The 25,568-nt window shown below is 38.0% G+C and overlaps 2 protein-coding genes across 2 annotated transcripts in view; both read left to right on the top strand.

The window, feature by feature from the left end:
• The first annotated feature begins 500 nt into the window (after positions 1–500).
• Positions 501–17,534, top strand: wdr36 (WD repeat domain 36). Its single transcript, XM_053485998.1, has 23 exons — positions 501–771; positions 1,887–1,914; positions 2,017–2,117; positions 2,610–2,727; positions 2,860–2,992; positions 4,103–4,157; positions 4,257–4,389; positions 5,020–5,195; positions 5,386–5,506; positions 5,631–5,696; positions 8,994–9,077; positions 11,181–11,335; positions 11,424–11,538; positions 11,630–11,795; positions 12,475–12,583; positions 12,710–12,789; positions 13,122–13,229; positions 15,201–15,298; positions 15,396–15,538; positions 15,645–15,761; positions 15,866–15,947; positions 16,055–16,242; positions 17,283–17,534. Exons 1-23 carry the CDS (start codon positions 616–618, stop codon positions 17,430–17,432), a joined length of 2,682 nt encoding a protein of 893 aa, XP_053341973.1. The 5' UTR covers positions 501–615; the 3' UTR covers positions 17,433–17,534.
• A 5,113-nt stretch (positions 17,535–22,647) lies between these two features.
• camk4 (calcium/calmodulin-dependent protein kinase IV) overlaps positions 22,648–25,568 on the top strand; it is a 32,665-nt gene continuing 29,744 nt past the window's right edge. Inside the window, exon 1 of the mRNA XM_053484827.1 lies at positions 22,648–23,089. Within this exon, the coding sequence (XP_053340802.1) occupies positions 22,974–23,089 (116 nt within the window). The 5' untranslated portion in view covers positions 22,648–22,973. The remainder of the gene's footprint in view (positions 23,090–25,568) is intronic.

Below are 25,568 nucleotides of genomic sequence, written 5' to 3' on the forward strand. Positions count from 1 at the left end.
TTTCTTTAAGAAATACACTTTAATATAAAATTTATAAGAAATGTCGTTCTTACACCACCTTTTTTTCACTACCTTTTTTTAGTAAAATTTTAAAAAATCTTAAATAAAACTTTTTAACTAAAATCACTTATTTTGAGTTACATATTGTTTTTTATTTACAGATTTCTTTCATTATTTAAAATTTTGTGTATTGTTTTTCAATTGTGTTGATATTATTTTTACGTAATAAATGTGCACATTTTTAAAAGAGAAAAAAGTATCGAATTTTAAACTAAAATCACTTTTTTGACTAAAATCCTTTTTACAAATGTCTTTCATTGTATTTCATTTTTTAAATTATCTGCTGTATTGTGTTTTGTTGTTTTTTAAGAAATAAACTTAGCACTTTACTAAAATGAATTATTTACATTTTTCCAATTATCTTTACAAAGTCCATGCCGTAGGAACTGACTGCGTGGTGCTGAAGCGCGACTCGGAACTTTTTGAGTGTAACACCGCATATCAACACCACTCGCCCGTTTACGCAGTGCGAGCAGTGGAGTGCTTAAAACATGTTTTAAGTCTACGCGTTATATGTAACATTCTACAAGTCCGGGTTAGACGCAGACCTCCACGATGTCCGCGGTGGGGAAAAAGGGAAGCGCGATATTCTCTGGATTTAGAGCACTCGGGCTTTACTCCAGCCACCTTCCGCACGTGCTCCGTTTCCATAAGAAACACCGGGAGTTTTACGTGGTGACGGCGGTCGGTCAGTGTTTCCACACCTACAATGTGAGTCAACAAAAACAGCTCAGTCGTCATTGTTATAATATTGTGCTTGGATCTTAATGCTAAAATCTAAATGTTGGTCTGAACCATATTTAAATATGCAGTTGGTTTAAACCTGAACCTTAACATTCAACTGTGTTTAAAACTGTTACTTATCACCCTATATATAAAAAAAGTAATAAAATGTATAATGTATGTGTTCGGTTTTATTTTACGCGTAAATTAACATTCGAGAGCTTTAAAATGATGTCGTTTTGATCACGTGACCGGTTTCTGCACGGAACATTTAAGCTGTGAGCGCGCGCGCTGTATCTACGCGCACGCGCGGACACTGAAGGGACCACTATCATCATAAGATACAAATCCATGCTCTGGGGGAGGTTATAAAAAGCCACCCTTTTTGTTGTTGTTTATAGTTTGTAAATATAATTTTGCAAAGAACTATATGGGTTAGAGATGTGGTGTGCAAGTGTGATTCAGCAATGTATCTCATTTATTTTGTAAGGCAATTCATGTGTTGCCCCACTGACTGTAATAAAATTAATTTTAATGTACATTGGAACCTCAGCGTACGACTCTAATCTGTTCGTATTGTGATATAAATCTTATAAGAAATAATATAAATGCAGATTATCCCTTCCAGCCACCCAGAAATATTACCAATATTAAGAACGGAAATCAAGAAAAATCACATAGCTTTCAAACTCGTACCGAAGTCAACACTGGTATGGTGGGTTGACTCTTTTGAATTTGCTTTTGTTGACTGAAATGAATGCGAAAAATTTGTAAACTCACTTTGTTTACTGATGCAAACAAGTTTTAAGCGGCTCGTGGACGTACCTGCAACTTACCTGGCGTTTGATTCGTTAGTTTGGTCGTACGCCGAAACGCTCCGTACACCGATGTTAATTTCTTGCAAAATTCTTAATGCAAAAATTTGTAAGGGAGGCCATCCGTATGCCGATGTATCTCTATATACATGTTTGCATTTAAGCCGGTAAAATGTTGCCCTTCCTTTATAATCCTACAGGTGGTGCGCTCTAGACTATTAACACATTAAATTAAGTAAAAAATTTTCCTTATGTCTGGAATCTGATCCTGTCCCTAACCTTTTGCAGGTTAAGAAACTTGGAATTGTCGCTGTCAGTAAGTAGTACACACACATTTTCGGGACAATATTTCAACATTCTTTTTGTTTCAACGTTCTTTTTTAAATTTTTTATTTAAGCGTTTTGGTTTGTTATCCAGGTAACGCGCTTCCTGAAGACATCGCCTATCTCGCCGCTGACAGGATGCTCGTCTACGCTGCACACGGCAAAGGCGTTTCGGCTTTTGCAAAGAACACTGAGGTGAAATTTCTACTGCACATTAGTTAGTAGTTAATAACACCTGTAGACATGAAGTTACCCAGTCAGCCAATCCTGTCTCAGTACTGCTGTGCATACAATTATACACCTTAAGTGCTTTGTATCAAACCTCAGAATCAGGGGAAAAACACTGATCTCAATCGGAGATGATTTTGAAAAACGAAAGTCACAGAATGGTATGGGGGGAAAAAAAAATCTGATCTGTAGGAGAAAATGCTCCTTGATGAGAAAGATTCAGAAGAATGTACAGATAAGTTTAAAGTTTTTTTCCCCGTAAGGCTAGAGTAACTTTAAAAAGGAAAAAAACGCTTTTTGCAACTGGAATGAGCAGAAAAAAACACATCTCAGAACGAGATCTCAGACAAGTAATAAAATGTAAGAAATAAAAAAAATTTAAGACTCCTAATTGATTCCTACCTTAAAAATAACAAAAAATGATGTGTATGCATGGATGTGTCATAATCTGTGTTTCAGGTCGTTCACACTTACGAAGGCCACCAAGCTGATGTCCATCTACTGCTTCCATTTGGAGACCATTTGATATCTGTGGACAAGAACAATGCTGTCATTATCTGGGACGTCGAGTCAGAAGGTGCTTATATAAACGTTTTGACGATACAGCAAGTTTGAAAGTCACGTTAATTCCACTGATGTCACAGTGTTTATTTGGATTTTTTATTTTTTTACCCTGACCTATGTTCTTCTTCTTCTTCTTTTTTTTTAGAAGTGTACTTGGAGATCTCCTTTGACAAGTCCACTTTTGAAGTCCGGGCCGTTATGCACCCGAGCACTTACCTGAATAAGATCTTGTTTGGGAGCAGTCAGGGGACTCTTCAGTTATGGAACGTCAAATCAAAGTATGATGATTTAAAGCAACCTAACACCTTGTTAACCTTTCAGCATAATGTCCATCATAAAAAAAAAATCTATAAAGCACTAGGTGGCGCAGCGATGTAGCCGTTCGCATTGTGTCCTTGCACTTCCAAGGTCGAGGTTTTGTTTCCAAAATTGCCCAGTGTGTGCTAGTGTGTGTGCTTGTGCACTGTGATGGATTGGCAGCCCGTCCTGGGTGTACCCTGTGTCGTGCCCCGAATGTTCCCAGAGATGCGCTCCAGGCCTCCCGCCAAGGCCAAGCTGTACAGGATAAGCGTTATAAAGAACAAGTGAATGTATAGAGGTATGATTTAAACAGTGTGGTGTGTGCTGGTGTTGTAAGAAAATAAATGATTGAAACAACGATAAAAACAAAGCGTATATGTTACCTTAATTAGTATATGTATGGATGTATAGATTATATAATCTCCTAATAGCAACGAACAGATTATTATAAACCATGTAGATGATTCTAATGTTAGAGGAAACGAATCGACATTCTGACCAATCAGATTCCAGAATTGGTTTCGAGCTGTGAGTTAAATTATTCTTCAAGTTCTAGGTGGTTAAAGATGGTTGTTAGTTGTATTGAGAGAGAGTGATTTTTTTTTTTGTTTTTTTTTCCATCCTGGTGTTGCATGTGTACATTTGGGCAACGTTAACATTACCAACCTAAAGTGACTCAAATGCACACGTCTGATGATTTCAGAGCAGATTTGAGTCACTTTCGTATGTGGTCTCCGATATGCAATTTCTTGCCTTCGAGGGGGATTTCATTTTAACAATGGAGGACGGCGGAGAAACCAGTGATTTTAGTAGACGTTTGAGTCTGTCCAAACAAAAACCTAGAGGAACAGAGCATTGAGAGTTTTTCAATGCCTGTGTAATTTCTGCACAGAGTTCGAGAGGATTTCACTGCACAGAGATGTATTGGTGTGGGTTGGCAGACAGTCACGTCTACGTTAGAGATAGATAATAGTCACTTGTAATTATGAACGTGAACCACAGATCCGATTTGACCGGAAAAATCATAATTGTGCAACATGGCTTGTTATGTGAACGTAACCTTGCCAGACCTGCGTCTTTGTCCTCAGCAAACTTCTGTTCACGTTTCCTGGTTGGGGATCGGCAGTGACCGTTCTTCAGCAGGTCAGAGAGATTTTTTTAAAAAGAAGTCAAAGCTTTTTTTTTTTTTTTTTTTGAAGGGATAAATATTTAATCCAGTTTTCTCAATGGCTTTTGTACTAGACTCCAGCAGTGGACGTGGTGGGTGTGGGCTTGGCATCAGGACAGATCGTCATCCACAACATCAAATTTGACGAAACTCTGATGAAGTTTCAGCAAGATTGGGGTCCGATCACCGCCTTGTCCTTCAGAACAGGTCATTTTGCCATTGCTTTGTATCATATACAAGTAATTAAGAACAAAAGCAGGGGAAGTGTGCTGTGGGGAAGTAATCAATGACTGTACCAAGAATCACAGTTATGGCTCCGAGGTACGTTTTTAATAGATGTTATTTAAATAACGACATAAAGTCTCGTAAAGTTTTCCTACATTATGCACTTTTTCTTTTCTATTTCTTGTCGCATTGAGGATCGCCCGCAAAGCAAAGTTTGTTCATGCTCTTATTTATACATTATAGCAGTTGTCCCAACAACCTCTCTCTTTCTTTTTTTTTTTTTCTTTGTCGTGTAGCCAAAAAAACATTAAATTATTGCAAAGCACCTAAAAGACTTTCTCACATTAAAAGTGTTAAAGAATCAACTCCAAAGTTCCGACACTGGAGACTCCTTTCTTAAATAAACATCTTTTTTTATAAACATCTACGTTTACGTGGCACATCTGTTCATGTCATTTAGCTGTTGCTATGGAATCAACATATTACAAAAAGTGTATTTCTCCTGCAACTGACTAATTAGAATTGAGAACTCAAAACGCTTGTGTTTTGCTTTTCGTTTTTTATATGGTGTATTAATACTAATAATATTCCACATTTATTTTATCCATGTAGATGGACATTCAGTAATGGCTGCTGGGAGTCCTGTCGGACACATCGGATTATGGGATTTGGAAGAGAAGAAGCTGATTGGTCAGATGAGAGACGCACACACCACGGCCATAGCTGGTCTCACCTTCCTGCACGGAGAACCCTTGCTCCTCACTAACGGAGCTGATAATGCCATCCGGGTTCGTCACATTTTTTTGTTTTTGCTTTTTTTTCCCTCCACAACATTTTTTCCCGTCTCCTCATTCCTGATCACCAAAGAAATTTCTACTTGCTTCTATTGTAGTCATTGGATTTACCATTCCTTTATTAATCACATAGAAGTAAAACAAAGACCTTCCTGTTTTTTTTGTTTTTTTTTTCCCTTTGTAGGTGTGGATTTTTGACGTGGCCGGAGGTGAGGGACGTCTGCTGAGATTTCGAATGGGTCACAGTGCCCCGCCCACCAAGATCAAACACTATGACCAGACTGGACAACAGATCCTCAGTGCCAGTATGTTTTCTTGTTTTGTTTTGTTTTGTTTTCTTATGTGTTTAAGTATTTAAAAATAAAAGAAATCTAACTTTATTATGTGTTTTACAAGATAACATGATCTATACGTTTTTGATATTTTCAGGCCAAGATGGCTCACTGCAGTCTTTTTCTACTGTTCATGAAAGGTTCAACAAGAGTCTGGGACATGGTAGGACTTTTGTTTCTTCTTCCTAACTATACAACCTTTTGCAGTCTTAAAAGCGTATTATGTAATAAGTACTGAGTCACTACAGTGAAGCTACATCGAAGTCACGACTCGATATCATTTCCCAGGAGTTATATGTAGACTCTGTTATAAAACTAGAATTAAATGTAATATTTGCCCTGATGAAGTCATGAAGTCAGCACAGTACCTGGTATTTCCAGGTCTCACTTCCAGTAAGTCCTCGATTTATGAATGGATAAATGCGAACAAATCATAGAAGTAGATCACATGTATTGTATTTATATATATATATATAAAACTCTTATTCTCCAGCATGCTTAATAAAACCTAACAGCTGTTTTCTTATTAAACTACACAAAATTGTGCCTAAAACTCTTGATTTTAAGCAGTGAGTTTTCACTCTAAATATTGCCTTTCTTTTATTACTCTTTATTTTTCTTTATACGTTTCTTTTATGCAGAAATGTTTTCAAAAGCATCTTTTGCTTATGCCATATTTTTGTATGTGAACAAAGACATTTGCACAGTACTATAAGTAAAACAGGTGTTAGTTTTTTTTGAGCTTGCTGGATAATATATTCTTATTATGGTAACTTTGTCACACCCGCTCCTTTCTATTATTATGCAAATCCCAGAGGCGTACATTAGGTTTTTTGTTTCCATCTGAAAACTGGCCTGTATTGTACTATATATTTTTTTCTTTACAGCCATGCATATATTCTCCTTTAATGTTATTTATTTATTTATTTTTAAGTTATATATGGAAATACTGAATGATTCTGTACATAATTATGCAGCTATAATAAACATGTATAACCAAATTGGTACAGCATATGATATGGTTCCTAAGGATTTGCACAGTGCTGTATGTCCAAGCACATCATTTATCTCCTGACCGGACACCAAATCAGAAAGATCTTCTGGAGTTCCTCAATTTGATTGTTTTACTATGGGTTGATATAAGAGGCGTTCAAGTCAAACCGGGACTTTTGATCACACAATAATATAACGCAGTTAAAAAAGTAAAATGCACTAACACACTTATCCCAGGGTTTGCACCATTCAAATATTTCACTCCGGCTTAGAGTCTCATCACAGTACCATGCTTGAAGTGTTCTGGAAACGTCACCCTGTTTTACACCTTCATTCATGAGTCCCGGTGTAATTTGAACACCCCCTTGTCTTTTAGGGTCAGATTATAAAGCGGTTACCGTTGTAAAATTGGAGATGTAGTGCACAGTCAGCACTTTAAAGCAAGTATAACTAGTTAACATCCACTAACAGTTGCTTTGCTCGTTTAACTGTTAGCAAGATGACGAACACCAAAATCATGTAAGATCGCGAGCCTACATTAAAGTAGTGATATAATAATATAGTGTTGCAAACTTCACTTATTTGACTCGAAAACAATACTTGGGTCTTCTCTTCCTGTTGGTGGTCTTCATAGTTAATTAAAGGGAAAAAAAAAAGTCATTCCTTCCAGTCATTTCTGTGACTTGCATAATCCTTCTGTCTATTGTTTTCTAGTGAGCACCGCCCTCCATTGCCATCTCGTCCCACCCCTATTGTCCTCCCACCCAAATATCCACCATAACCTCTGTCATAATTTAAATCTGCTTATCAATAATCAGCAGGGCTTTTCTCTGTGTTCAGACTGGGAACTCTCACCATGACTTCATTACATCTGCTGCTGCGTCAATGGTTTCATTTTAGATTTTGGCCGGAGTGTCCCTTTAAACTGTAAATACTGTATGTTTGTGGTTTTCTATTAATCACACGCCATTTATAGGTCTGTTAAATGTTGTGGAATGTCCGCAGAACAAGTCAGTTCCTGTTCTGTTCTCTGGGGTAATCATATACAGTATAAACAGTAAACAGGTCCCCTCATCAGCCTTTTTTTTCTCTCTCTCTTGTCTGTCTTATGAAATTTAACATTAGCTCATCTTTTCAGAAGGAGAAGCTGAATTGTGCCAACTCATGAAAAATTTCCCATCGCTGACAACTTCAAAACATCACTGATTATAAGATTAGAAATGTTTTCTTTAAAATGTGTAGTTTTTTTAGGTCATGCAAGTCTTCGTGTGAGATGTTATTATGGAAACAAAAAGTCCATTAATACAAACCTAATTAATATGAACCTTTTTGCTTTCTAGCCGTAGAAAGTAAATCAATGCCTCGTTTCAAATCAGATTTGAGAATCAAACAGCGCTGTGGTAAAATGAAGCAATATCACACGAGACCGAGTGATATTCATCAACATATTAGGATTTGTTTATTTCATTGTATTTTGCTGCACCAACATGCATACTACCGGAGCTGGCGACCGCCAGTTAGTGTAAGTTACAGAGGTAAAAGTAGTTCTTCTTGTACTTGAAAGTAATTCTTTCTGGTACTATGAAGGCAAAGCTGAGTAGAATAAACTATGCACAGGTGGTGGACAAACCTGCGAAACTTCTAGGGTTGTAGGGTTAATTCCCAAATAGCATTAAATGGAATATGTGGGGTGTAGAATCCTTTGATCCACTCACTACACATTCTTTGTTTCTCAAGTAGTGCCCTTGATCAGGGATTAGAGGGGGATTTGGGATTCAGCCTTGTGTTAGAATAAGTTAGCTAGATAGCTCGTGTTTGCCACGAACGTTTAGAGGCAACAGAACGACGGAGGAGAAAAAGTGCTGTTTATGATGACATCATATGATCAAGTGTATTGTCTTGCAGAAAGTGCTTCCATGACTGTTTTTGAATGGTTTAGGTAGCCAGCTGCTCTATCATCAGTACTGCGGACCGTACAGACCTACTTTCACCTATTTAGTGTAATTAATCGATATGATTCCACGTCCCAGTGCTGTTATGCTTGTTAACACGACTCGTGGAACGCCTCTCGTCCAATCTGATTACTCAGTCAAAACTAAAAAAAGATTTATCCAAAACTGAAACAATACACTACTAAGTATTTATTTATTTATTTATTTATTTTTCCATCTGAAAAACAGAACAAAAGCTGTCCGAGCTTTTACATTTTTAATAATTAATGCATTATATGGATTTGCAGGTTGATGTGCAAACATTATTTAGTTATTTGAGAAATTCATGGATATGTTTGACAAAATCATGTTTTAAAAGAATTGGTTTTGCTTTGAGTGAATGGTGTTTCCATTTATTTATTTATTTTGTTTTGGATCGAGAATCACTTTTATTTCGTAGTAATGGAAACGCATGGAAATTCTCGAATCTGCAATTGGCCCTGTTCATTGCATTTCTTTTATCATTTCTCATCCAGGGTCTTTTACCAAGAAGAAAGCCAAAAAGAAAGGGGTGACGTACGACACCGCGAAACTTCCACCCATCACCACTTTTGCCTCAGGTATGCATCTCTCTACCTCTCTTTTTAACTGCTTTTTTTTCTTTCTTTCTTTCTTTCTCTATTGGTCGTATGTCACTAAATTCTTTTGACCTTTTGTCCTCCTTTGTATCACATACGTAAGCAGAGCATAAATTTTCTTCTTCTTTTTTTAAGTGACGGTGTGTTTACTTAGAAGAGAAAACCTCTCACCCATCATTGTGGGTAGATTGTTGAAGATTACTGCGTTACTGTAAACGCTTGATACTTATCTTATTACACTTATTATGAAGCACATTCATAAAGTTTTGCTGAGTTTTGGTTAGGGTTTAAGCATAATTTGTCAAGATAAGAGAATGGAATTTCATGGGAATGGACGTAGCTTTGAGTTAAAGTATCACGTTTGCTACGTTTAACTGTAATTGAGAAATAGAATGTTGAAGATGAAAGATTTAACCAATGAAATTGTATGAAATATTACGACTCGTTATCTTGAACTGCGATTTTGTTTTAAAGCAAGTACAGAGTTTTGCCTGAAAAGCTTAGTCACTTTGTGCATTTTGGCTGCTGGAATCATCCGACCTGGTATTAGCAAAGAAAATGGGGTAACTTGGTTTATATGGCCAGGTAATGCAGGTAAATCAGTAGAATTCTCCTAATATAGTCCACAAATATACCAACTTCCTACAATTAGCTGTTCTCCAACCTCAAAACTTCCCTAACATTTTCAACTTAAGAGTGCCTCAAAAATTGCCATGGTTCTTCTAAGAACCACTTACTGTCATTCTGCAAATGTGTACTGCATGTTCACTTAACCCTGATCAGAAGGTTGTGTATTACCCACTACTGACTGGCGAGGTAGGTAATTTACCACTTTAACCAGCGCTGTTTCGGTACAGTGATGAGGCTTAAAGAATAATCAGGTAATGAATAAGCCCGCAAGAAAACCATGGAAATTTTTTACTAGCACTTGTCCTTTTTAGTTAGGGAGGATACTTTTCTCGTTAATGTAAATGCAGTCATAATATACACTATAAATCTAATACAGGACTTTACTAGATTTTGCAGCTGAAAGGTTTATGACACCTCCCCTACTGGACAATAGACGGGTTCACAACTAGTGCAGTACTAGCTAACTATTTCCATCGGAAATGTAGTGTGCGTAAATGAAGATGTATTTGTTTTTGAGCCATCTGGATTTAAATGTTTCTAAAAAGAATGTTCATAAGAAGGTATCCAAAACAGACTTTTTAGAAAAAGTCCCAAAAATTGTTGCCTTTCATAACAACAAAATGTAGCAAGTCTTTCCTAATTGTGTAAAGTTTGAGAGAACTAGTAGTTCTTGACAAGTCTTGAAAATTCATAGCAAAACATGGGGTCGCGTAGGTTCTCTGTAGGTAGCTTTGTGGAAAATTTGTGGTTTGTAATAGTTTGGCATCAGTTTTGACGAAGTTGAAAGTAGTTTGAGTACATTAATGTTTCATGGCTAACACATAGACATTAGTTATTTAGACATAATATTGCAGAGTCGTTTGTTTGAAGGTTTGTCAGAATTAAGGAGAAAGAAGATACCTAGCATCTACTGTGGTTAAGCTATTTATACAGAGAAGATTAGTGGGCCTAAAACAGAGCTGTGTGGAACACCAAACTTTACTTTATTATCCATAGAGAAATCACTATTTACATCCGCAGAATAATTAGAGTAAAATAAGTCCTTAGGGAGGGAGCTGTTCCTTTAACTGGTCCAACATTTTCTAATCTCTCAAGGACAACACTGTGATCAATAAATGTCAAAAGCTGCATACAAGCAAGGAGACACAACCCTGCTCAGAGCGTTGTGTATTACCTACAGTGATGAGGCTTAATGAATAGTGATGTGATAAATAAGCTTGCAAGAAAACCATGAAAAAAATGTAATTAACAATTTGTCTTCAGTAGTCGGGGAGGATGTTTTTCTCGTTAATGTAAATGCAGTCATAATGCACATTGTAAATCTAACACAGGACTTTAATAGATTCTGCAGTTGAAAGGTTTATGCAATTTTTATGAATGTGTCCTTTTAAATATTGAGTGTGGTATTTAGTCATGTACAAGATATTCACTTGCATGTCGGTTCTGCGTGTATAGAAACGGCACGTCAGGGCGACTGGGACGGCATTGTGGCCTGCCACCAGGGTTTTGTCCTGACCACGACTTGGAATTATCGGAAAGGCTCTATGGGCGCCCACAGGCTGGAACCGGATCATTTCAACAAGAATCGGGCTCTCAACGTTCACGCTACGGTCTGTGTTTGTGTGTGTTTTTTACAAGATTGATCGTTTAACATTAAATGTGACATAATATCTCAGTTTTAAAATCTTGCCCCAACAGGCTGTAGACATCACTTCTTGCGGGAACTTTGCTGTGATTGCGTTGTCTTCGGGACACATAGACGCTTATAACATGCAGTCAGGACTTCACAGAGGACAGTACGGCCAAGATCGAGGTCAGCTCACAACACTGGGACACGTCACTCCCAGCTGCCTTACTAAATGACTTTTATGGTTTCAGAAGGCTCATGTTTGATGTATTTGCAGCACACTCAGGGCCGGTCCGTGGCGTCTCCGTGGACGCGCTGAACCAGGTGATGGTGAGCGCCGGAGCAGATCGTCTGCTGAAGGTGTGGAAGTTCAAATCGAAAGAACTGTTGAACACACACAGCCTGCAAGCGGCGCCGGCTTCAACACTTTTGCACAGAGACAGGTGAGAGCGGACTGCTGAGGTGTAAGTCTGAACTTTAAAAAGTGTGACCTTGCCTCCGAGTGGCGCAGTGGTAAAGTGCTCAAACTATAATCTGGGGATCGCTGGTTGATCACCGGGTGATGCTGTTACCTCTTACAGCCAGAGGTCTAGAGAAAGCTAATTGGCCAAGCTCTCTAAGAGGGGATGGATGAGAGGTAGTTTGTGCTCCCACAATAATCACGGCTCTACAGCCATTTAGGAGCGTTTGTGAGCTTGCGCACGCGGAAGGAGTGGCTAGCGCTTTCCTTCGAATGTGTTACTCCGCCCCTAACAGTGCGTGAGCAAGCAGTTCGAAAAAAAATGCGGTTCGGAGGAAACACGTGATAGTCTTCGGCCTTCCCGACTGAATGGTAGTAGTAGCCTAAATGTGGGAGCCCCCTAGTGATGGGGAGGAATTGACCACGACTAAATTAGGGAGAAAATCAGGAAAAAATCCAAAAAAATAATAATTAAAAAAAAAAAAAAACGTGTGACCTTTTGCTGATATATATAGAGTTTGTCAGTTCTAGGTGGATGTGTTATTCAAGCATCTTTCATTTGCCTTAAAAATACGGAAGCATTTTTTGTTGTTATAAGAAGCAGCTGTTTTTTTTTTTTCGCCCACATGTTTCTATAATGTATAAATGACGATTTTCCTCAGTGGGATGCTGGCCATCGCTCTCGATGACTTCACGATCAGTATCTTCGACGTGGAGATGAAGCGGATCGTGCGTCACTTCTCTGGCCAGCGTGGGCAGATTAATGATATGGTGAGGTTTTGTTTTTTCCTCTCTCTCTCTCTCTCTTCCAAAAGGTTGCACAATTTCTGAACTTATTGAGGTTCAACGTGCGTTCATCTTGGTTTGATCATAATAATAATTTTTTAACCTGGGCAGACTTTCAGCCCAGATGGACGATGGTTGATAACAGCCTCCATGGACTGTACCATTAGGACGTGGGACCTTCCATCCGGCAGGTAAGACTTTTTTCTCAGACAGACAATGACGTCGTCTCAAAAGTAAACTCATCTGAAAGAGGGGAAGGCCAAGCGTTTACTCGGTTTCGCTTTCTGAATGATTTACTTTGCCTGATTGTGTACGATGACCTTTTTGTCGAGTCATCCAGCTCGCTTCTTAATGAACGCAGCCTAGTGAAACCGTCTCTAGAGATAATGTTTATCTTGTTTAGCTTCGAATAGCGAGGCTTTAAGCATGATGGGTTATCTTTGTGCCTGTGGCCTTGTGGTAAACACGTTTTCTCCCTCGCTTTCTCTCTCTCTTACTCTCACTTACTGTGTTACGGATGCAGTTTGGTCGACTGTTTCCTGGTAGACACGGCAGCCGTGAGCGTCAGCTTCTCTCCTACAGGGAATGTCCTAGCCTCTGCCCACGTGGACAGTCTGGGGATTTATCTCTGGTAAGAAATCTTCGTCTTCGCTGTAGCTGTTTCATTGGGTCCATGGATCAACAATAACAGTAGTAGTTCTCTTACTCACTTATTCAGCTTCTTTACAGTTTACTACTTCTACTTCATTCTCTACTTTTTTTCCTTCTTCTACTACTTCTACTTCTGCTGCTACTACTACTTGTTCTTCTACTTCCTTTTACCCTTCTAATATTACTTATCTTCCTAGTACTTCTGCTTTTTTTTCTGCTTCTTTTACGACTGCACTCATACTCAAGCTGAATGTTCTTGTTTCCCTGTGTAAGTGATTATTAACCCCCTTTTTCTACCCAATTTAAGTTCTCTCTATGAGGATCTAAATTTGGTTTTAAAATTGTAAGTACATCCCTGACACTAAACGACCTTAAATTATGACACAGTATGACAGCAAACAAGCTCTGTAATGTGTGTGTGGGCTGGGTTTTACTGACGGACAGACAACGCATGTCATGGTTCATCTAATTATGACTAGATAATAAATCTGTGTATCTTAAAATAGGGTGCCTTCTGTTTGTATGTGCACCATGCCTCACCATATCTCAACAACTCTACATGCATACACACACACACATAGGAATCTATGTGCATGTCTCACCTCATTCAGTTAAGGTCCAGTTTTAAACAGGTTAAATTAAAACAATTCTGCAAGGAAGAGGGGGTAAAAAATTCTCAGACTGATTTCCAGTTATCTTAAACGCTTGATGGCAGTTGTTGCCGGTTATTAGGTTTAGGGGGCAATTACTTTTTCACATAGGGCCAGGCAGGTTTGGACAGCTTTTTTTCCCCTTAATAAATGAAATCATCATTTAAAAACTGCTTTTAGTATTTACTCAGGTTATCGTTGTGTCATAATAAAGTTTGTTTAATTTTAATCATTTAAGTAGTAGTTGCAGTATTGCGTAAAAAGAACATCATTCCAACAGTGAAACATGGTGGTGGTAGTGTGCTGATCTGGGCTGCTTTGCAGCTTTAGGACCTGGACGATTTGCCATAATTGATGGAAACATGAGTTCTGCAATTGCTCTGCCAGAAAATCCTGAAGGAGACACACCAGCAGGTTTACCTTTGAATGGCTCAAAAAATTAATCATTAATATTTAAGGGTTTTTAAAGACCTAGTCAAAGTCCAGACTTAACTCCGTATGAGCTGCTGTGGCAGGACCTTACTTAGGTTAAACCCTCCAATCTGGCTGAATTAAAACAACTCTGCAAAGAAGAGTGGGTGAAAATTCCTCCACAGCGATGTGAAAGACTCATTTACAGATGCATTATCGCAAATGCTTGATTCCAGTTGTTGTCGAGTTTTAAGGTTTAGAGGCAATTACTTTTTCACATAGGGCCAAGCAGGCTTGTACAACCTTTTTTCTGTCTTTATAAATGAAATCATTATTTAAAAACTGCATTTTGTATTTACTCATGTTATTGTTGTGCAATATTAAAATTTGCTTGATTATCTCAATCATTTAAGTGTGACAAATATGCAAAAAAAAAAAAAAAAAAGGGGGCAATTAATTTTACAGCATTGCCTGCCAGACACTTTAATGAGAACATCCATAATGCTGGATGTCCCAAAAATATCTTATTAGCCAAACTTAAATTACTTTTCTTTAAAACCACTTAAGAGGAAAAGGAGGAACTCTACATGTGGCATGCAACCATATGACAAATTCATGCTTCATGTTTCTAACATGGCAGATAAATAATAAACTAGCTGTATACTTGTGACACGCCTTTAGCAAATTAAATGTATTCACTGTATGGTATTAATAGCGTGACTCTTATCGTTTCTGTTGTTGTATATAGTTTAAAAACATTTAAGGACCTAACATGGATACCTGAGGAGCACCCAAAAGCTATTCTGATTTAAAAAAAAAAAAAAGTACTATTCCTAGATTTCTGGTTTTCTTTAATTGATGCCTAAACCCCAGCACCTTTTGTGTTCCAGGTCTAACACCACATTGTGTAGCTTGGTGTCACTGCGCCCTCTACCTACAGACTATGAACCTACAGTGGTCATGCTACCTGCCACCTGCCCGAGCAAAGGTGAGGGTTTTTTTCATATCCGCTCACATCAAAGAAAATTTAGCATCATTGTTTGTTACACATGCTGAGATCAATGTTGTGGCTTGTATGCCAACAGACGACGAAGATGAGGTCTTGGAAGACCAGAGCTCGGAAATGGATGAGTATGTGTCTCCTGCGCAGCTGGACGAGCAGCTAGTCACTCTCTCTCTGCTGCCGGATTCACGCTGGAAGAATCTTCTCCATCTGGACATCATTAAGGTACGTGTGTGTGTACTGTAAAATTCTTCTGTAGATTATTTTCTTTTTTTTTTTGCTTGTTTAGTTTTTTGTCACTATTAACTAACACTCAGTTTTGTCATCACAGAAAAGAAACAAGCCGAAAGAGCCTCCTAAAGTGCCCAAAGCCGCACCCTTTTTTATCCCCACTGTTCCTGGACTTGTGCCGCAGTTCGCTCTTCCTGAAAAGTCATCAGAAGAGCAGGTAAACAGACGATTAGTGCACTCTCACTCTCTCTCATCATGCTCAGATCTTTAATATTGTATTTTTGTTATCTTTTTATTATTTATTATCTTTCTCTTGCACAGTCCAAGGTCTTCAACTTTGGAGTTCTGGCCCAAAAATCTCCTTTCTACGTCCTGCTCGAAGAAGCACTAGACAGCAATCTCTGTAAGGCCAATAATCTCCTTAAGATTCCGCCTTGAGCCTGCACACGTAACCAACTACAAGTCTTTCTTTATTTTGGGTACTGCATTTTATTGTTTCACCTGTTTCAGACGAGGCGGCAGTGAGGCACCTGAAGGAGTTGGGCCCTGCTGCTATTGACACAGAGCTGCGAAGCTTGGCACCGGACATGGGTGGGAGCCTTAGTGTCATGCAGAGCTTCCTCAGGATGATCAGCAGCATGCTGCGGCTAAATCAAGACTTCGACTTGGCGCAGGCCTATCTAGCTCTGTTCCTGAAGGTGTGTGTGTTTTTTTTTTTTTTTTTTTTTTTTTTTTTAAACTACTACACTGTAGATTAGAGAGCATGCACGGCATCCATTATTATTTTTCTTTTTACGAATCCTCAAAAAAAATCTCTCGAGGGTATGCACGGTATGTTCAAGTTAACAGTGTCTTGTGAATGATGATGCGCTTAGCCGTAGTTAAACATCCGAACGGTGCAAATTTTTTAAAGAACATGAATGATGTTTCTGCTGCAGTCATCCCATAAACATTCAGCGGGTGGAATGCCTAATTCTCTAAAATTGATGGACACTTGTCTTACGGAAGAGACGCATCTGTCTGTGGGAACTGTACACACAGTCATTCACCAACACCACTTGCACATTACAGGAACCCCGCTAGTAGTTATTGCCACATACTCCATACAGTCCTGATCTCGCTCTAAGCCATCCAAGCTTACGAAAAATCCAAGCACTAAGGATAGGAAACAATAGAATTAGTGTATTACAGTAGCAGAGGATTATATAGAGTAATAAAGGAAGTTTTTACTCTTATAACTGTTTTCTGTTATTTTGCACAATCAAAAGTCCTGGTTTGGCTTGAACACCCGTTAAAATAATGCCTGACATTTCTGTTATTTTCAATGCAAGACAAAATTAGTTTTTGGACTTAGCCAGCAGATGGCAGCAGAACTTCATTATCTCTATTAAAATATGTTATTTATTAGTACTTACTTTTGTTTTCTGTCATTTATATTATTGATAAATCAGTAATTAAATCTCTCAAACCACTTCATTCATGTTACCCCTTAATAATTATTCTATAAAAAAGTTAAACAACAGCTTTGACGTCACTCGCTTCACTCGTAATCAATGGGTCTGAAATCTTTTTTTCCACTTTCCTGGCCACAAGCCTCAGAATCTTGCTAATTAACACTTTCAATTTATTTATAAAACTTTCCTTTTCAGAGATAAAAGCAAAATAGTTTCTAGTCTGAACTGTTTCTAGTCTTTTTTTTGTGGTTACTCATTCTAGTTTTTACTTTATTCACTTTTAGCTTCACCTGCGGTTAATCGCTGAGCAGCCTGTCCTCATGCAGGAGACGGAAAATGTGCTCAAGCTGTTAGAGAGGACGTGGACCACCATACAGACGCTCCTCAACCAGAACATTTGTCTCCTGTCTTACATCAAAAGTGCTCTGCTCTAGAAACCTCTTTCCAGATTTGCCTTCAAACTTTTTTTTTTAAATAGTGCTAATAATAATATTACTTTCAATTATTGTTTTATTACATTTGTTTCATATGAATACAGATGCAAAAATACATTGTTTAAAAAAAAAAACATTGATGGTTTGACTTTGTTTTTAAGAACTTAGCCTAGACTTGAGCGACTGAAGCAGCCTCCAGAGCACTGTGCAGCAGCCAGCTGTTGCATGATGGATGCATTGCTTCATGTGATTCCCTTCTTACCCTGATTTGCCCATCACTCTGGAATAGGGGTGATCTGGACTCCTCGGACCACATAAAACCTTTTCTATTGCTCCAAAGTCCAGTCTTAATGCAGAGGAAACCAAAGCCTTTTTTCGTCACAGCTGTTTAGTCCCAATCCTGAGTTCTCATTACATTGTGTTCATATGGAAACGCTCTTAATGTCACTATTGACTTAAAGACACTATGGTTTTTACTGTTGAGTTTTTAACCATGCATCTTTACTAAGCGTTTAATGGATCTCCACTAAAAAAATTCTCACCACATCTCTTCTGAGGTTTTGTATAGTCCCTACAGGTTTTTAATAATGTGTTCTTAACCCAATTCCAGTCATTTCAAATCACATTAACTGTTATCTGTGTTTGATATAGGTCAATAATTTGACCCTACTGAAATAAAGACTTTTTAATATACCCTGCCAGGTAGGGTAATACTACACAAGGTAATAGTAGCCATAGAAGTAGCTAGTGACGCTAATGTCAAGTTGTGTTTTATTGTCATATGCACAGTAGAGAAAAATGTTCCCACCGTACAATGAAATTCTTTCTTTGCTGGCCCTCTAATGAATGCTGCTAAAAAAGTAGAAAATAAGCACAAAAATAGAATAAAATATTTTTAAAAAATAATAAATATGGGTATACAAAAGAAGAGGTGGGTGGTGTAGTGGTTAGCACTGTTGCTTTGTACCTCCAACGTCCGGGTTTGATTTTCGGCCAGGCTCGATTTTCGTCTCCGTGTGTGCATGTTCTCCCCGTGTTTGGTGGGTTTTCTCTGGGTGCTCTGGTTTTCAGCCACAGTGCAAAGATATGTAGGTTGGGCCAACTGGTGTTCCCAAATTCCATGTAGTATGTGTGTGTGTGTGCCCTAAGCCTTCTGGGATAGGCTCCAGGCCCACGCGACCCTGAATAGAAGATAAGTAAGTGAGAAAAGAACAGGTATATTTAAAAAACAGATATATATCAACAAAGAATTAAGCCAGAATATGAAAAATATGCAAAAGTATTAAATTAATATTAAAATATAAACACTGTAAAAACAGGTGTTTTTATATATATATGTATACTCAGCAAAAAAGAAACGTCCCTTTTTCAGGACTGTGTATTTCAACAATAATGTTGTAAAAATCCAAATAACTTTACAGATCTTCATTGTAAAGGGTTTAAACAATGTTTTCCATGCATGTTCAATTAGCCATAATCAATTAATTTACATGCACCTGTGGAATGGTCGTTAAGACCTTAACAGCTTACAGAAAGTAGGCATTTAAGGTAACAGTTCTTAAAACGCAGGACACTAAAGAGACTTGTCTACCGATTGTGAAAAACACCCAAAGATAGATGCCCAGGGTCCCTGCTCATCTGCGTGAACGTGCATTAGGCATGCTGCAGGGAGACAGGAAGGACAGCTGATCATCCTTGCAGTGAAAACAACACCTGCACAGGATCGGTACATCCGAATATCACACCTGCGTGACAGGTACAGGATGGCCACAACAACTGCCCGAGTCACACCAGGAACACACAATCCCTCCATCAGTGCTCAGACTGTCCGCAATAGGCAGTCCATGAGGAGGAGATGCACTGCAGTACTTCAAGCAGCTGGTGGCCACACCAGATACTGACTGGTACTTTTGATTTTGAGCCTCCCTTCATTCAGGGACACATTGTGAAACATTTTTAGTTTATGTCTTATGGTGTTGACTCTTTTAGTGTTCATACAAATATTTACACATTAAGTTTACTGAAAGTAAAAACAGTTGAAAGTCAAAGGACGTTTCTTTTTTTGCTGAGTATATATATAAATTCCAGAACCGCACGGGGGCACCTAGTAAATGACCTGCAGAGAGCTGGGACCAAAGTAACAAGGGCTACCATCAGTAACACACTGCGCCACCAGGGACTCAAGTCCTGCAGTGCCAGACGTGTCCAGGCCCTTCTGAAGTTTGCTAGAGAGCATTTAGATGATACAGAAGAGGATTGGGAGAATGTGATACGGTCAGATAACACCAAAATAGAACTTTGTGTTTGGAGGAGAAAGAATGCTGAGTTGCATCCAAAGAACAGCATACCTACAGTGAAGCATGGGGGTGGAAACATCATGCTTTGGGGCTGTTTTTTTCTGCAAAGGGACCAGGACGACTGATCCGTGTAAAGGAAAGAATGAATGGGGCCATTAATCGTGAGATTTTGAGTGAAAACCTCCTTTCATCAGCAAGGGCATTGAAAATGAAACGTGGCTGGGTCTTTCCGCATGACAATCATCCCAAACACATCGCATGGGCAACAAAGGGTATATAACATAGTATTGAGATGAAATTTTGTTATTGACCAAATACTTATTTTCTACCATAATTTGCCAGTTAATTCATTAAAAATCCTACTATGTGATTTTCTGGGTTTTTTCTTTTTCTTATTTTGTCTCTTATAGTTGGGATATACTTAGGATGAAAATTAAATGGGAGAACTTGCACAATTGGTGGCTGACTAAATACTTTTTTGCTCCACTGTATGTTGTATGAATAAAAAGAGAGAGAGAGAGAAAAATCCCGCAGACAACGCTCATTAACAAAAGTAATGAATCATTTGCAAGCTAGTTAAAATACTAGACGGCTAACTAACATGAGGTTAACCTGTATTTGTATAAAACAAAATCCAAATGAGGCTTGCAAGCTAACATAACAGGCTAACTCATTAAGCTAACATTAGGCTAACTTTTTTTTTGTGTAAACCTGCAGGAAACTGCACTGTATTGTACTAATTTGCTGTCGGTAATTAGCAAACATTATCCATTTTTATTAGCAGGCTAAGGAAAATAATATTTGGTTAAATATTTTATTGAGTGATGAAAAAAAAAAACAATAAAAAAAAAACAGTGTAAGCGTGCTAACAAGTGTTAAGACGTATCTGTTTGTGGGACATAGAGTCGTGACCTCGCTCCAAGCCATTTCCACATGTTTGGGCCATTAACGGAGTTCCTGGGAGGCCAGCGTTTAGATGTGAAGCAGGCAGTTTTATCATGGCTCTAGTGTACTGAGAAAACGTTCTACCTCTCATAAGTGTTCTGTTAGTCTGCACAATCGAAAGTCCTGGTTTGACTTGAACTTGACTTGGAATAAAACCTCCTACTAGCAATGGGGAGATCAGATTTGAGATTTCTTTTTAGTTGTTTTCTCCGGCCAAATAAAGATTTATTCTTCTCTGTGATCTTATCTGTGGAGATGACATTAACAGTAATTTGATTTAAAACACTGGAGTATTCATTTTAAAGAAATTAAGCAAATTATATCAGGCATATTTTGTACACTTTTCTGGCTGTGAACTTGGCTGTGATTCTGAAGGATGAAATCTCATCTTTAGCTTTCTGCACATCAATATAAATCAAGACTGCAGTCTTCATTTGGAAACCCTTTTTCTGGCTGGAAACAAATGTCCGTAGAAATAGTATGAACACTGTCTTCTTCTGTGATTATACACATTTTCTTTACTTTATTTCTCTTTATCTTTGCCTCTAGTTAATTGCAGAGCAGCCTGTCCTCATGCAGGAGATAAAGACAGTGCTCGACCTGTTTAGAGGGGACAGCGCATGTCTCCCCTTTTATACATTAAGATTACAATTGCACATTGCTAGCATAGGATTAAATTAGCTTAAAAATCACTAAAGTATTCCTTTTAAGCAAACTAAAGCAAGCTCTATATCCTTATTCCAAAAAAAGCATTCATGTGTGGGTGTTTGGATGGATAAGCTTGGGGCAGGGGGTGTGTGTGTGTTTTGTGAGGAAACATGCAGGTTGATATTTGGTAAGGAGCAGGACTAGAACAGATGGGTCGCACTGTGTAGGGATGCTCCAGAGCGGTCGTCCAAGCCAAGATAGAGTCCAGAAAGGGAGGGAGGCTTCAAGCCTGTCCTCAGCAGTGTTTACTCAATCTGCTAGGTAAATCAAAAGATCTTTTTAACTCCAAATGTAAAAACGTTTTTTTTTAAAAAATAGGTTCTATATGATAGGTTTAGAAAAACGTAGGGTCAGCAATAAATGTTTTACATGTTAATTGTTCACTTATTATTATTATTATTATTATTATTATTATTTTTATTATTGCAATTATATCTATGCCCACAGTATGTACTATTTTAGATGTTGTATAACAATAATAATAATAGTGTAATTAAAAAAAAAAACATACAACATCATGCAATGTTTTTATTGTTGTTATTATTATTATAACAGTTGCATACAGTATTAGATATTGTACATAATAATAATAATAATAAGTAGTAGTAGTAGTAGTAGTGTTGTTTCTTTTTCATATTATTATTTTAAAAAATTACATTATGTAATGTTTATTATTATTTTTATTGTTATTATTATTATTATAACAATTATATATATACAGTATGTACTATTTTAGATATTGTATAATAATAATAGATTATTGTAAAACATAATTTTACATTATGTAATTATGATGATGTTATGATGATGAAGATTATTATTTTAAGATTATTTTATATATATATATATATATATATATATATAATATTTGAGATATTTTAGTATTTTGAGATATTGCATATAATAATAATAATAATAATAATAATAAAAGATCAATAGTAACAATTGATTTTGTCGTTTCTTTTTCTGATTATTATTTAAATCTATTTAAGATATTTCGATTTATAATAGCAATAATAATTATAATCTTTATATATACAGTACTGTTTTAGATATTTAATAATAATAATAATAATAATAATAATAATTGGTGTTATTTTCTGTTGTTCCTTTTCTTTAGATGATGATGATGTGTATGAGATGAGAGCTCAGATCAGTGCGTGTGTGTGTGTGTGTGTGTGTGTGTTACATAACGCCGGTGCTGAGGCGAGCGCGCGCTGACTGCCCGTTACAGTGTCGGCGGTAGGACCCAGTGGAAGCCCAGCGGCCGGCCCCTCCCCCGGACTGAGAGACGCTGCTGTGGTCGTTCCGGTGAAGGCGCGCGCGCGTCCCCTTTGCTCGTCTCTGTATTGCGCGCGCTTTAACACAGAACCCTTGCTCAGTGTCCCTGTCGCTCCCGTTCAGGGCAGTTTTACCGAGCCGGTGTGTGTGTAGTGTGTGTGGGTGTGTGTAGTGTGTGTAGTGTGTGAGAGGTGTGAGCCGCACCGACTCGGGGGGCGGAAAGGCAGCAGTGCGCTCCGCAGCGCGGCTCCGGGTGAAGCGGGAGATCAGAGCGCAGGTGGAGAGGGAGCGCAGCATCACTGCGTCTGAGATGCTCAAAGTGGGGATGATCAGCTCCAGGCCAGGCGCAGCTCCAGAGTACTGGATTGATGGCTCCAATAAAGAGACGCTGGGGGACTTCTACGAGCTGGAGTCGGAACTGGGACGGTGAGTACTCCTCACTTCCCCTCTGTACCCCAGATAGTGGCTCTCTGTACACCTCAGTACCCTTCTGTACCCCTCACTACCTCGCATTCCCTCTCAGTATCCATCAAGTACCTTTTCATAGCTTTCTGTACCCCACAGTCCCTCTAATCATCTCTCTGTATCTCTTTCAGCACCTCTCATTACCCCTCTGTACACCCCATCTCTCAGAACCTCTTAGTACCTTTTAATAACTTTCAGTACCTTTCATTACCTGTCAGTACATTTCATCACAGTACCCCCTCAATAACTTTCAGTGCTTCTAAATCTCTCTTAATACCCCAGTACTGTATGTCCCAGCACTTATTAGCTCTCAGTACCCCTGAGTACCTATCAAAACGCATCAGTACCCGTCAGTACCTTTCAGTATTTCTCAGTACCTTTTAGTGAAGTTCATTACCTCTTAAAAGTGTACCTCTCAATGTTAGTAAATTTCGGTACTCTTCAGTACCTTTTGGTAAGTTTCAGTACCCATCAGTACATTTCGGTACCCCTCAGGTGTCAACTCTCTGGCATGTTTTCTTTTTTAAAAAACAAAAATTAATTTCTTACAAAGCCTGTATCTTTACTGGTATTTTTATTATTAAATATTTATACATAAAATAGTATGTACATCTGTGCAAAAGTCTTTTTTAAAAAGTTTATTATTTAGGTTATTTAGCTTAATTTTATCTTTTTTTATATCGATACTCTTTTATGTCTCCTTTTTAATAGAAAGAAAATCTAATTTCTAAGGAAAACATGTTATTTTAGTTAAGTTGATTTCTTTATATTCAAATAATTATTATTTATGAGTTTAAAGTAATTTTTACATTTTGTATGTCTTTTTCTGTTATATTCTGCTTAAAAATCTGGATATTTCTAATCTGTTTCTGTAATTTTTTTTTTTTCATTTGTGTTTTTATAATAAATATCAATGTTGCATTAATTTTGTCTCTTTTAAGGAGGTTATACAGAATATATATTATTAAGTTAGTTATATGCAGTGTATATATTTTTTAATCCTTAATAAATTTTCCATATTTTAAGACTATTATTTTAAGATCATAAGACTCTCTCTCTCTCTCTCCCTCTTTTTTAAAAATGTTGCCTGTTAAAATGTTGCCAAGACCTAACTTAAAAAGTAAAAAAAATAAATAAATAATAAATAAATAAAAAATACACTATGTTGACTAAATCCTTATAATACTATAAAAAAAGGATGAGGAGATTCCTTGTTGCTTGCTGTTTCAGAACAGATGGTGAGTCGGAAGGTGAGATGTACACCATGAAAACATGAATAAGGGAACACTGTAATTCCAGTATGCATTAATCATAAAAAAGGTGTAAACCCACATTGACATGTGAATCATTCATTCATTCATTCATTCATTCGTCTGAAGTAATCGCTTTATCCCAGTGGATCCAGAACCGGTCCCTGGAACACTGGGTGCGAAATGAGAATACACCGGATGAGGTGGTTGTCCATTTTAGGATGCCACACACAAACACACACTCATGCATAATTTAGAGGTACAACTGCACCTTGCATGGAAGGAGGAAACCAGGGGGGAAACTCAGTCGGACCCTACATGAACCAGACCTCAGGAGGGAACTGGTGACCTGCAACACATTAACTTTAAACAAGTTTTATCCAAATGGTTGCTTAATACTTAACAGATCGTCAAATCTATATCGACAGCACTAGTAGTCTGTGTTTAATCCAGATTTTCCAGGGCCTGGAGCTGTTCAAGTTCTAGTTGAATTAAGCTTCCGCTTTGGTGAATATGGTAAGTGTGAATTTTCTATTTGTGTTGCTTCCAGCGTGGCTTTGATGCGTTTATTCCACTGAAGCTTTGTAGTCAACTGAAAAGGTTTTGGCAGGCTGGATTGTAATTATAATCAGAGCTGTTTCATCTGACAGAAAGCGAGAGAACGAGTGCATGGAATTAGCAGAACATTAGAGTGAAATGCTCCCATATGGAGTCAGGATGGGCAGCAGGAATCTGCAGGAATGGGGGCTTGCTGAGTAGACGGTCTTGCGGATTTAGGACCGGCAGTTAAACGCCACAGTGGTGAAAATCAAAAGCATTTAGATGAGTACATTATATGTGTTAGTGAAGTGGTTGTTTGGTTTATTGGCTACAGTGTTTAGTGCTTGGCCCCGTAGCATGGCAGGATTTTATATATCATGGAGAACAAGGTGATGAATCACTTAGAAAGCCTCGGAAGGAGCGCTCTCATCAGCTGTGCCAAATGTAAAGCCCTCGGGTCCTAAATCCAGCAATGCAAGGTGAATCTGTAATGAATCTAGGGAGATTTGCTCTTTCTCTTTTACTTTCTCTCTCTCTCTCTCTCTCTCTCTCTCTCTCTCTCCCACTCTGTCTTTCTATTTCCTTCCATCTTTTAGTTGCTTGAGATTATATAATACCGGGCAAGCAGAAAACAGAAACGGAGTGAAGAG

This window comes from Clarias gariepinus, chromosome 24 (genome assembly GCF_024256425.1).
Source record: "Clarias gariepinus isolate MV-2021 ecotype Netherlands chromosome 24, CGAR_prim_01v2, whole genome shotgun sequence".
Lineage (NCBI taxonomy): Eukaryota > Metazoa > Chordata > Actinopteri > Siluriformes > Clariidae > Clarias > Clarias gariepinus.